The sequence below is a fragment of the Manduca sexta genome, unplaced genomic scaffold (genome assembly GCF_014839805.1).
Source record: "Manduca sexta isolate Smith_Timp_Sample1 unplaced genomic scaffold, JHU_Msex_v1.0 HiC_scaffold_590, whole genome shotgun sequence".
NCBI lineage: Eukaryota > Metazoa > Arthropoda > Insecta > Lepidoptera > Sphingidae > Manduca > Manduca sexta.
In genome coordinates this window covers 2,058-14,761 of record NW_023595397.1, presented here as the reverse complement: position 1 = coordinate 14,761, position 12,704 = coordinate 2,058, and the positions used below count along the sequence as shown (strand labels likewise).

Genomic DNA, 12,704 nt, shown 5'->3' with positions numbered 1-12,704 from the left:
AAGATGATAATTGTAATATAAAAAAAAAAAAAAAAAAAATAAGTTACAATTAATATGTTATACTGAAGGTAATGTTTATAGAGCTATTGTCTTGATATGAGTAGTGTATGATATGATTTAGTTAAAATATAAATGTAAGGAGGCATGTTGAATGGGTACATTTATATTTGTTTAGGGTAACATTTGTTAATATGTAATTTAATTTGTTTTGTGGCAACACGCCTCCACTTCCTTCTTCCTGTCACGGGCTGCCGGCGAGCAGCCACAATAATGTAGTTCTTTAAGTTTATGTTTAAGATATCAAATTAAATAACAGTGATCCGTCATAGTGGTTTTATTAACACTGCTCAACAGACGCTAGGTAGTACTCGTTCTGCGTGCGGGCCAGTGCAATCGAGCGCGCGGCGCACGGCGGTGTGCGCCTGCGCAACTCCTCACTTTTATCGCGTAATAGATAACTGCTCACTTGCATTGTTATTATGTTTTTACATTCGTTAAATAAACGCGATAAGATTAAAAGTTCCTGGTCGTGTTTATAACAGATAAATATATTACGTTTGATTTTAAAAAATGATAACATTTTTTTTCTATAAATAACGGCGTGGTGAGACTTAAAAACATTGTGTTTTGTTTTTATTGTGCTTATGACGCGGGCGTCAATAATTATCATAGTGGTATTGTATATATTCAACACCTCAAAATAATTGACGTATGTATTAAATTGTGTCGAAACCTTTTATAGCGTGCAGTGTGAGAGCGCTGACGAGTGACATCACATGCGAGACGGCCGCCGGGGTTCAGTAATTACATATATGACTCAGCTCCCTAAATCATTTCTATAAGATTTGGAAGGCGCTCAGATATTGTGGTGTCTACGTTTTGGTTTTGAGTGCCCTCTAAAATAAAAAGTGATGGCGGCGGTATGGTTGGTGGTATTGGCGGTAGTGGCGGCGCTGTACGCGTTGGGCTCGCAGCGGCATGGCTACTGGCGCGTGCGTCGGGTGTTGCATGACACGCCACTGCCCTTCCTCGGCAACAACGCGCCCGTTTACCTGTTCCGGCGCACCGTCACACAGCTCGCTGACGACCTTTATCACAAGTACTCCTCCGCAAAAGTTATCGGCTTCTACCGTGCTTCGCGTCCTGAGCTCATCATTAAAGATCCGGCTATTATAAAACGCGTTCTGACCACAGATTTTGCTTGTTTTCACCCCCGCGGCTTGAACCCTAACAAGCAGGTGATAGAGCCGCTGTTGCGGAATTTGTTCTTTGCGGACGGAGACTTGTGGCGTTTGCTGCGGCAGCGCATGACGCCGGCGTTTACAAGCGGCAAGTTGCGCGCTATGTTCCCGTTGGTGGTGGCGCGCGCCGAGCGGCTGCAGACGCGGCTGGCGCACTCCGTCGGCCACCCTCAGGACGCGCGCGACCTCATGGCGCGCTACACCATCGATTTTATCGGTGCCTGCGGCTTCGGGCTTGATGTCGATGCACTAAATGACGACGATTCCGCCTTTAGAAAATTAGGTGATAATATTTTCAAAATAGGACCCAGAGAAGCTGTACTAATAGTGTTAAAGGAAGTGTTTCCGGAGACTTTCAAAAATTTCAAGTATTTACCTAAACTAGAGGCCGAAATAAGAGAAATGCTTCATACTATACTGAAGCAGAGGAACTATGAACCTGTGGGCCGACACGATTTTATAGATTTGTTACTGGAGTGCAAGAAGAAGGGCATCATGACTGGGGAGTCGATGGAAAGAGTAAGATCAGACGGCACAGCCGATGTAGTCGCCGTGGAGTTCGACGAGGACTTGATGGTGGCACAGGTCTTCGCTTTCTTTGTGGGCGGATTTGACACGTCGTCGACAGTGACCAGCTACGCGCTGCACCAGCTTGCATACCACCCGGACGAGCAAGCACGGGTTCAGCAAGAGATAGACCAAGCTCTCGCCAAACACAATAATCAATTGTGCTACGACGCTCTTAAAGACATGACTTACCTAGAGTGTGCGTTAAAGGAAGCAATGCCTATGTTCCCGCCGCTGGGTTTCTTGATGCGGCAGAGCGCGCACCCGTATACATTTCCTGAGCTGGGGCTGAGCATCGACGCCGGGGTGAGCGTGCTGATCCCGGTGCACTCGTTGCACCACGACCCCCGTCACTTTCCGGAGCCGTTGGAGTTCCGGCCAGAGCGGTTCCTCAACCCGGAACATGACAAGTTTGTGTATCTGCCATTTGGCGAAGGTCCTCGGGCATGTGTTGGTAAGTTCAATCAATGTAGCCAATATTGCGTTATTGAGAAGACAAGCGGTCAGTAGTAGTAGTCAAGGATTTTGATAATAATGTCTGTATTATACATTGTTCATCTCTACTACTAGGAGGACTTGGGCCTTAGTCCAATGGCGTACCTAGTGCACGTTGATTAAACATACCTTCCAACATATTTTTGTGGAATTCTCTTGTACGAAAGTTACCTTAGGCTTGTTTCTATATATCCTTCAAGCGAGCAATAATTGGTCAGTGTCATTCTCAACCATAAACAGGAGCCCACTGCTCCTGTTTATGGTCGCTAAGTTTATTATTTAACTAAACATATCCGATATTTTATTTTTAATTCTCAGTTAATATGTCAAAACAAAATTAAAAAAACCGCTATCAATGTTTGCTTCCTGATAGAATTAGGGTAGCGGCGTCACCTACTCAGTATTTTGTATAAGTCTCGTATTCAATAGATGGGCAGTTTACTAAAGGTGATGTTGCACAGGCTTGCGACTGGGACTGATGCAGTCGCTGGCAGGGCTGGCGGCGGTGCTGGCGCGGTTCTCGGTGCAGCCGGCGCCGGCCTCCGTGCGCCGCCCGGTGGCCAGCACCGGCGCCGGCCTCACGCAGGCCGTCAAGGGTGGACTGCCGCTGATATTCCGCGAGAGACAGCGCTGAGCGTCACTCGCCGCCGCCGCCCGCGCCGCGACCTTCACACGAGACCGGTCGGGAGGTATTATTAAACCGTTTGTTGTAAACATCCGTAACGTGCACTTTTTATCAACGTGGGAGATTAAAAACAAAAGCAAAAAAATGTGAGTCTGTTTCGCAATAGCGCAATATGTCCTCATATTTATATAATATAAGTACATAAGAAACACATTATTATCAAACTAGGTTTTCCTTGCGTCGTGACCCGCGTGAAAGAGTTTTCCGGGATAAAATTCCCACTATATAATTTTCTGGAATACAAAGTAGTCTATATTATTCTTCTCAGGGTTTCAAACTATCTCCATATAAAATTTCATCGAAATCTATTGGGTAGTTTTTGACTTTATCGCGTTCAGACAGACATATGCGGCGGGGGACTTTGTTTTATTTTATACTATATTTTTAAGAACTTTGTACGAAAACAATTCCATCACACATGTTTGTTACGTAAACGATTAAAGGCTCCAAAAGGAATCAATTTTCCCCGTTTTAGCTACATTTTAATTAATGTTTTGCTGTGTAATTAAAAATGTGATATTCCATATAACCTATAAACTTCCTTGATAAATGGGCTTTACAACACTAAAGGAATCTATTAATTTGAACGAGTAGTTCCTGAGATTAACGCGTGCAAACAAACTCTTTATTTTATACATATTATAATAGTATAACTATAGATATAAGAAGATGATTCACTCGATCTAATAATATCTGTATCTAGTCGCATTTGACGTGCAGGCGTTCAAAAAAGTAAAAGAAAATAGGGGTCGAGTCAAACAATTAGTTTCCAGTGGAAAACCACCAGCACCAGGGCATTGTGACTCGTAACACGACGTCAACTTACGGGACTTGTACTACCACTTTACACTTCACAAAAAAAATGGAAAACTTAACTGAAGCAGAGTTCAAGCGACTTTAAAACTTCCAAATCGATTTATTTAAGAAAAATTGCAGCGCGGAGTGTAAGTGGCGACTGGCGGCGGTGAGCGGGGAGCGTTGTTGGCACTCCAGTACGCGTCCCGAGCGCGAAGTGTGCTGATGCCAGTGCGCGCGGAACTAATGAGGACATCATCAATCAAGAAAACGATTCGAAAAACCGATAGTAATCAGCTCCAGTGCATTCGAGTAGACACATATTATGTTTTTATATTATTTTCATATAATTGGGATTCCATTATATTCATTTATATGTCGTTTTACTGTCTGTTTATGATACCAAGTGTGAAAATTATAAAACGTTAGGAGGAAAATATATTTTATTTAAGAGTAATCAGTATTAAACATACGAAGAAATTGCTGTAGTTATAATTGTAATATCTTAGCGAGAATGCTACCTAAACCAATAAGCGTTTGTTCATATTTAATAAGATATTTCCGAACTCGGCAACAATATGCGATATTCTGTAAGAACTGTTTTATGTTTACATTTGGTAGAGTTGTGCCAACAACCAGCTATTTTGGGGTATGAACGTACCGAACGAACTTTAAGTAGTGCGTTTCTCGCGAAGTTTGCGAAAATGCATTGAACCACAAAGTTGCAAAATGGAGATAGTTTATATTATGCCCATACAAAATATATAATATCGTGTTTATTCTGACAATCTTGCACATACATGTTATTGCTCAAATTAAATAGGCAGGCACTCTCCACTCTTAAGTTTCGTGCAGCAGACTTACGTGTGTCTATAACCAGCCGTCAAATAGACCCAATGCCTCATCATAGTGAATGTTGTACAAGCAAGCCTCGTCCGCCGCTCGCAGTCGGTCACACCCGCCGCTCCAGCAGCGGCGCGGGTCTCCACACCGTTTATTGCCCAATTATATAAACTGCACTTCGCTCACTCCGAAGTTTTCTGAATTAATCCCCTCGTATATTTGAAACTTATAGCCGGCCGAGTGCATTAAAGTTGGCGCCGACTGATTGTTGGCCACTCGGTGGACTCGCTCATTTCCCGTCTACTCCCGCTCTTCTCCCCTACCGACCACCACAATCCTCTCTGGTGCGTAGTTATTATTTAAAATACGGCACTCATCGCTTATCTCTGGTGAAGTAAGTGTTGCCAGATTTTAAATTGGAAAACCGGTTAAACCAGCTGGTTTTGTTGCAAAATTGTCAGAAAGGGCCTGGTACAAGAATATTAGGGATTTTATTCAACCATAATGTATGCATAGTTGTATTTATTTTCAATTAACATTTTATTTAAGAAATAAATAACTTAAAATGTGGAGTCTCTAACATAAATTAAACAAGCTGCAAACTGGTGTGATTTGGGTGGTTGGAATTAAAAAAGCCTTGTGTAATATGCGGGCTTCATTAGATGCAAGGTAACCCTGGAAAAGGCTGTCTGTTGAGTAATTTACGCAGTTTCAGTTGTAAGTGTCACGAGTGCGCAGGCAGCTGTGCTCGGGGCGACGAGAGCGGGTAGATAAGCGGCAGCTGAAATACTCGGAAGAATATTGTAACATATAAGTATACATATGATGCATGTTTAAATGTGATGTTCTAAAAATTCTTTATGAAGACAATGTAATACAAATAAATAACTACATAATACATATGTAAATGTATAAATATATAGAAATGGGGACACACACGCACATACACGTGCACACGTCACGACATGCTCCTCTAGAGACACTTTCCCACTTTTGACTGCCTGTTATTTAAAAGTGTAAACAAAATGTAAATCCGTTATTGGCCTTAAGATAAGTGTATCAGATTGTGTCACTCTAGTATTAAGGGCTGTGGATTTTTTAAATAAATAAATACAGTATCCACGTCATGTCGTTAGTATAATCGTCGACGTACTTGTTAAGAACTACAACCATTTTAATGAAGGTGTCGTTAATATTTTTAGCTCAGCAGAGACGAATGAACGAATCAAACTACACAGTGTGTAGCGCCCGGGAACGGCGAAGCATCTCGTAGAGTCTACTACAAAGCTTTCCCTACTCATTGCTGTGACAACGACGCTAATTATATTATTATATACTGGTTGGTAATGCTGGTTTATATATAGCTAGGTAGGACACTATTTATTTTATTCTTTAGAAATAAACCTGTCCTCCCCATTTATCATGCTCTATTTAAAACGTTCTGTAGACTACATAATTATAATTATTGTGATATAACGTAGATAACAGTGCCGAAGGGTCCATACAACCCGATTCCTGCGCTTCCCTTTTGTAAGATATCTAAAACGTAATTATCATTTGCTAACCGCACTTATGCATATTAGTATTACCTATATGTTATATGGTTATATCATGTCGGGTTTCCTTTCGGAAAACGTTACCCTTCGCCACTGGCAGGTAGCATGCTACCGTTTCCTGACTTACTACTTACTACTGTAGGTACAACAGTTTTTAAATTATTAACGACAAACGAAACATATTATTTTCTTTATCTTATTTATTAATAACCATTGCAATTGTTTATGTGCTCATAAATCCTCGAGATATATTCATCTCGACGATATTCCGAAACGGCTGAGCTATTTTTTATATATTTGTACAAACTTTATTAACAATAGCTTTTGCCAGCGGCTCTGCTCGTGTTTTTTTTTCAGGATAAATATTTCCCTAGGATAAAAAGGAGCCTAGAGCGCTCAGCAGTAATGTCGCTTCTTATGAGTGAAAAAAAAAATCAAATTCGATTTAGTAGTTTCAAACAAACAATTTTTAATTAAATGTTCACTACACTACAGATGGTTGTAGTTACAATTTAGTGGACGTATTGTATTAATAAAGGAGTACATTAGTCTACCAATCCGCACTAGGCCAGCGTGGTGGACTAAGGCCTAATCCCTCTCAGTAGTAGAGGAGGCCCGTGCTCAGCAGTGGGCAAGTATATAATACAGGGCTGATATTATTATTATTACATTATTTTTATACGGAAGGCTTTCGGCACAGTGTTCACACACGACTAAGTACGGGGACTTCTATAGCCATAGAAGTGTATGTCCCTAAACCTTCAATAGCTTCTGGGCACCGACGTCGACAGAACTGTTTACTTTACGCAATACCGAATTAGGAGCATCATAATGCCGATGAAAATTGCAATGTTATCATCTTGCGTCAACGAGTTATAACGCGCAGTTCTATAAAAATATACGTAAGAATGGCGCGCATCGTGCGCGTCTGTTTGATCAAAGCTGCAAGTGTTGTGACAGTAATGTTCACAGACAGGTCGCGCGGACGATGTTCAGCGCGACGCTTCACGTGAGGACGCTAGAACATAATGTGGGACTCGGCTGATATTATGGGAAATGCTTTTATCGTGGTGTTATGCGCCGGGGTAAGCGCTGGACGTGGCTGCCGTGTGATAGCTCATCAGTGTTTATATTTACATAGGCTACAATAAGATAACTCGCCTCATTACTACATTACCATGACAATGTTCACTAAGCGGCGCGGAGAGCAGCCAGCTCGTCATTCAGACGAGTTCGCTCGTTAAGGGGAATAAATAAAGTGAGAAAGCCCCCTGACGTTTGAACATTACTACATCGACGTGTTGCTGTAACCACATTGAGCTAAACTGGACCGTATTCTTATAACAATAAAAACCATACTGTTTGCATTGGCGCGACTAGGCTTCAAATCTCTAGTTTAGCGCTAACCGCCGCTTATTGCCTTTTATATTTATCTGTTCAGTTACTCCGTGGCTCACGTAATGACGAGCGAACCCGGTCGAGGCCCGCCACTGTCACTGTCGTCTGAACTATTCTGTAATGTTTCAGTAACAACATAATTGGCGGAGACAGGTAAACTGTTAGTTCAAGATATTCAACATGTAAAATGTTATGTGCTCTCGAGTGTTTTGATTGAGACACTAGTTTCAAGTTAAAACTTAGAGCGAGTGCGCTCTGATTACATCTAAACTGTCCGCGTGATCCACAACGAGGCGTGCGTATGTGCTCGTTCGGTTACACATGTGAAGTTTCAATATCAAAAATCCAGCGGCGGCGCTTACGGCGGCATCGACAAATTGGCCTCATAAAAGGGAGTTCACTGTCGCCTACGACTACGCGACACCCAGCTCGCACCAGCGCACCCGTACACGGACTCTCTATTCTAACCCGTACACAAAGAGTTCTGTTTTGAGTGCGCGAGGCGACCAGTCGCGGTGACTGTATGCATTCACATTGAGTAAGCACTGTATTTTATTAAAGTTTGTATCGAGTGGCGATAGGGGTGCGCATCTAATATTGCAGATTTGTATGAGAGGCGGCGCGGCGCATCGGGCGCTACACGGCGCCACAACTCGCGACACCGCGCGGCGGCGAGGCGCTGGTATCACTTCGTACATTGACACTACACAGCATGCTATCGTACGCCGCGTCACTGCGCTCTAACATTTTCTGTGGCATACATTCATCTACATATTATATTACATAATGTATGTAAACACACTGTTAAAATAAATTATGTTTTTAATAAATAAACAATTTATATTCGTAGCAAAGTGTGCTAAAAACTAATTATGATATATAATTTTATCGTTTCAGCGACGGTGAACTTGAAATATTTTGAATACTTTAGAATATTATTATTCTTTTTTAGATTGTCTTATTTACCTATACTTATTATTTCCACAAGAGAAATAAACTGTACCGAGTGGTTTCCATAAAACACCTTCTTTGAAGACCCCCTCCTCTCCCCCGCCACCTACCCCTGTCGCGTCGCACGCAACACGCATAACTTCATAAAAAATTTTTACTGTGTGCATTAGTTGTATTTCTCAACGGCGAGGCTTGTGACGGTGGACTCTACACTAACAGTATTTTAATTATTCGTAAGAAAAAAGTAATGAAGAAAAATATAAGGTGGTTTGTGTCACGACACGGGCACCGAGCTCAGTAGCTTGGTTTTTTCTTTAAGAGTATATCTTCGGGGTAAAATGAACTCCACGTGTATAGAGGGGTAGGGGAATTGTTGTATAGATGCGCTATTTATCGAAGTCGAGCTGTGAATTCAAAATGATTAATATTATAAAAAGAATTTAATGATTATTGATAAACCTGTCCTAAAACATCAAACCGGTAAATGAAAAGCATTTTCCTTACGTACACGAAAATAAGCAAAAAATATTATATCACCCCTAACAAAGAGGATAGAGTTTATAAACATATAGTTGAAATGCAAATTTAACTATTTAATCTTAAAGTACAGAGTCATATTATTATTAATTATTTTCTATTGCGTAACTTCTTATTCTTAATCGGAATAAATTTCTGAAAAGTCCTTTTTAACTTTAATTTATTGATTTTATAAAGTCTTACCGATTCGAAATCCACATTGGACATTTAAGTATTTATCTTTCTATTTCTTCTGGGGCGTCCATCCTACAATTCCTATACTATGCTGTGGAACACTACTTCTTTATATAAAAGACGAACTTTTGGCAATCTTTGTAGATTGTGAATAGTGATTAATTCGTATAGTAATGAATTGTCGATAAATTATACTCAATCTGTAAGAATATAGATTATAAGTGTTACGTAATGTATTGAGATTGACATCAGTCGATAGCCAAATTATGCTTCAGTGGCGTAGGGTGAAACTTTCAAAAGAGAACCCGACACAACATAATATTGGTGCTAATATGCAGAAAAAGTGGGTTTGGAAATCGTTCTAATGATAATAATTTTTACATAAATTACGAAAGGGAAGCCGGCGGAATCGGGTTATATGGAGCTCTTCGCCACTGCTATGCTTCATACTTCCACAATAACGAATCGGTGATCATTTTCTGTAAACTATGCCAAAAGCTTGTTTATTGTTATAGTAAAGTATGAGTATGGGTTATTTAATGTCCCCGTGCAGACGCCTAGAGCAGGCAACAAACTCGTGGTTACTAGAAGTCGGTAGGTCAGGTGAGGACGCGGTGCGGGCGAGACGCACGCCGAGTGGCGGTAAATCAGCGCCGGCTGGAATGCTGCTTGTTTAGCTTCCGCCGCGATTGTGGGATACCACCCGTTGGCCTCCGCAACACCCACAGCCCTCCCGCCGCTCGCGTCCGAGCCCGCTGCAAACTTTCAAATTACACGCAAATTGAGACGTACGGACACGCTTTGTTAACTCGCACCGAATAAGTACGTCCAGAGAAGAAATTAAGCCCCATGTTTTGTACCAGTTTGTGTTAACTGCGTATCAACGAACGTTTAACAAGTACTAGTTTATAAATAAGGGAAAAAAATGCAATTAGCATCGAAACTGTGACTTGGTGTTAAAACACAGTTAGTTTTTGAAGATATCTCTTAATAAGTGGCCGAGAGTTGTTTTGCAACCAGTATGGTTTATAGTTTATTACAATTAGCCGCAAGTGGAGCTGCGATACTCTGTTGCAGTGTTAGGCGGCGGTCCGCGCCGGTGGTGGCTGACGGGGCGTCCGGTGCCGTCGCCGAGCGCGTTCTCAGGTGACACCGCCGCCGCCCCGCGTCACCGCCGCGCAAACTTCGGATATTGCATATCGAGTTGTTTGAGTTGCCTTCAATGTGCGATCCAAAACCGATTCACGTATGTATGTGTGAGGAAATATACAAGTTTGCTATTAGAAATCAACAGCAATGCGACCGACGTAGTTGACTCGCAATATGCTGATATTGCGGATCTCGGCAGCATGATTACTCGATGATGCGATATTTGACAAGATGTATATTTGTAAATACATACATACATAACATACATAACATCACGCATTTATCCCCGAAGGGGTATGCAGGGGCGCAACTAGGGCACCCACTTTTCGCCAAGTATGTTCCGTCCCATGATGTGATAGGGGGCGAGCCTATCGCCATATCAGGCACAAATTCCAGACTCCGGGCTGATACTGAGCAGAAAAACCCAAATATCACTTTGCCCGACCCGGGATTCGAACCCAGGACCTCAGAGTATTGTACCGGACATGCAATACAACTACGCCACCGAGGCAGTCTATTTGTAAATGATCCTAATATTTGATGTTTTAGGATGGCGAATGTGTTGCGGCTGCGCCAGACAACGAATACGAGTTGCATTTATCGTTAAAAACCTACCCGTCTCATTATTCAGTAAAAAACATGTTTATTTTTCGTCCATTTGTAAAGTTATCTTCCTCTTTTGTAAAACTCATGTTATACATGCCATTCTCGAACCTGGAGAGTGGAAGAATGGGTAAATGGTCAAGAAACTTAGGAGCAATCTACGCCCAAAATCAAGCTGCACTGAGGAATTGAACTAGTCTCCGACGGCAGGGTGTTCGAACAAAGCACAGTGGCTGATTAACCTATCACCTGCTTTCTATTAGGTAAGTATAACTTTTCTTGAGGATGTTATAATGTAATATTGTATTGAGTACGTGTAGTGTAAAGACGGTGTTGTTGCATTAGGAAGGGCTAGTCTATGAGCGGGCACGCGCGCCGCCGGGAACACAGGGAAGTTGACCCCGGGATCAACGTAATCTCACGCGATGTGAGACGGCGCGACGCGTCTGTTTGTACAGAATAATCAGCTTTTGTTTCGAAACACGAAATCAGCGAGACCACTGTGTTTTCACTTGCTTACTATTAGCCTATATATCAAAATTCAACATTGCTCCTAAAATCCCGCGCCTAAACTAGTATAATACTGACCTTTTGACTGAAAGCAGTAGCAAGAGCTCTCGTTCGACTCACGTAGGGCGCGGAGCCGAGAGAGCCTAGTTGAGACCGGTGTACAATGCCGGTAAGATTTAATACATAGTTTCGCTTGTGTAAGGTTCAGCCCGATAGTCGTGAGCACTTGTATTTGAGTCGCGTATCTCGCGTTGGTCGCTCGGCTGCAATGTCTAACTTATATTGCGTTCAGTATTTATTGGTTTCACCTGTCGGGCTGTCGGAGAACACTAGCCCCCGTCGGCTCCTCCAACGCCCGTCCCATTCCCCGGCGTCCCACAGCGGCCATTTGCGCCACACATCACCGCAATTGTTGGTGCAAGTGACTTATCAGCAAGTGATTAAATATACCGGTGATTCCTATCTTTCTGAAGGACTCTGGGCACGTTGCCTTAAGACAATGAATGACCGGGAACCATCCGATATATATTGAGCCAATAACAACAGTTGAGTACCTGCTCAGTAGCTTGCATTTTATGTACAAGGAAAAGCCTACTCCACATAGTAATGTAAGTACATTACAACTTATGTGTTGATTTTATTACCTGATCACACTCCTGCGGCTGGGTTACAGGTATATGTTGTCGCACTTATCGTCGCTACTGCCAAACTACCTTCATTTTAATATTATGACACCAGTTTTTCCCCTTCAAACGACATTATAAAAGAGGCAGCATTGGACGAAGAAGGGAAGTTGTTTCTCTAACCGTCGCAGAGTGCGGATGTTTACCAGTAATCATAGTGTGACAGTGATAAGTATCTGATTATATTAAATAATATCTACTACTGTGTTGGGGTATTACTACACTCATCTCCTGTATATTAGTATTTTTTTTTCTTTTATCCATCGCAGGATGCAAGATTATATTGATAAAATGCTCTTGATGCCATGACGACATCTGAACTGCTACCCTGACAGTGAAGTTATGCGAATAACTATGTTCCTGGAACACGCTAACTACAATTGACCTGAGTCTCATTATTTGGATCGTCGATGGCCCGTGCAAATAGAGACAGTAACTCACCGGTGGCCGCTCACCCTCCCCGCTCCTGTGCCGCACCCCCGAGCTCCTGCGCGCGTCGCCGCCAAGTAGTTGACAT

The 12,704-nt window shown here is 42.2% G+C and overlaps 1 protein-coding gene across 2 annotated transcripts; it reads left to right on the top strand.

Annotated features, from left to right (window-relative positions):
* The first annotated feature begins 315 nt into the window (after positions 1–315).
* LOC119193494 (probable cytochrome P450 6a18) lies at positions 316–4,259 on the top strand. 2 transcript variants are annotated; one of them, XR_005113969.1, is made up of 3 exons: positions 316–2,262; positions 2,765–2,992; positions 3,925–4,259. XR_005113969.1 is itself a non-coding variant. In XM_037447107.1 (2 exons), exons 1-2 carry the CDS (start codon positions 912–914, stop codon positions 2,935–2,937), a joined length of 1,524 nt encoding a protein of 507 aa, XP_037303004.1. In that variant the 5' UTR covers positions 316–911; the 3' UTR covers positions 2,938–3,557. The 2 variants fall into 2 exon arrangements, 1 of the variants encoding a protein (XP_037303004.1); XM_037447107.1 differs by lacking the exon at positions 3,925–4,259 and having other exon boundaries at positions 2,765–3,557.
* Positions 4,260–12,704: the final 8,445 nt, after the last annotated feature.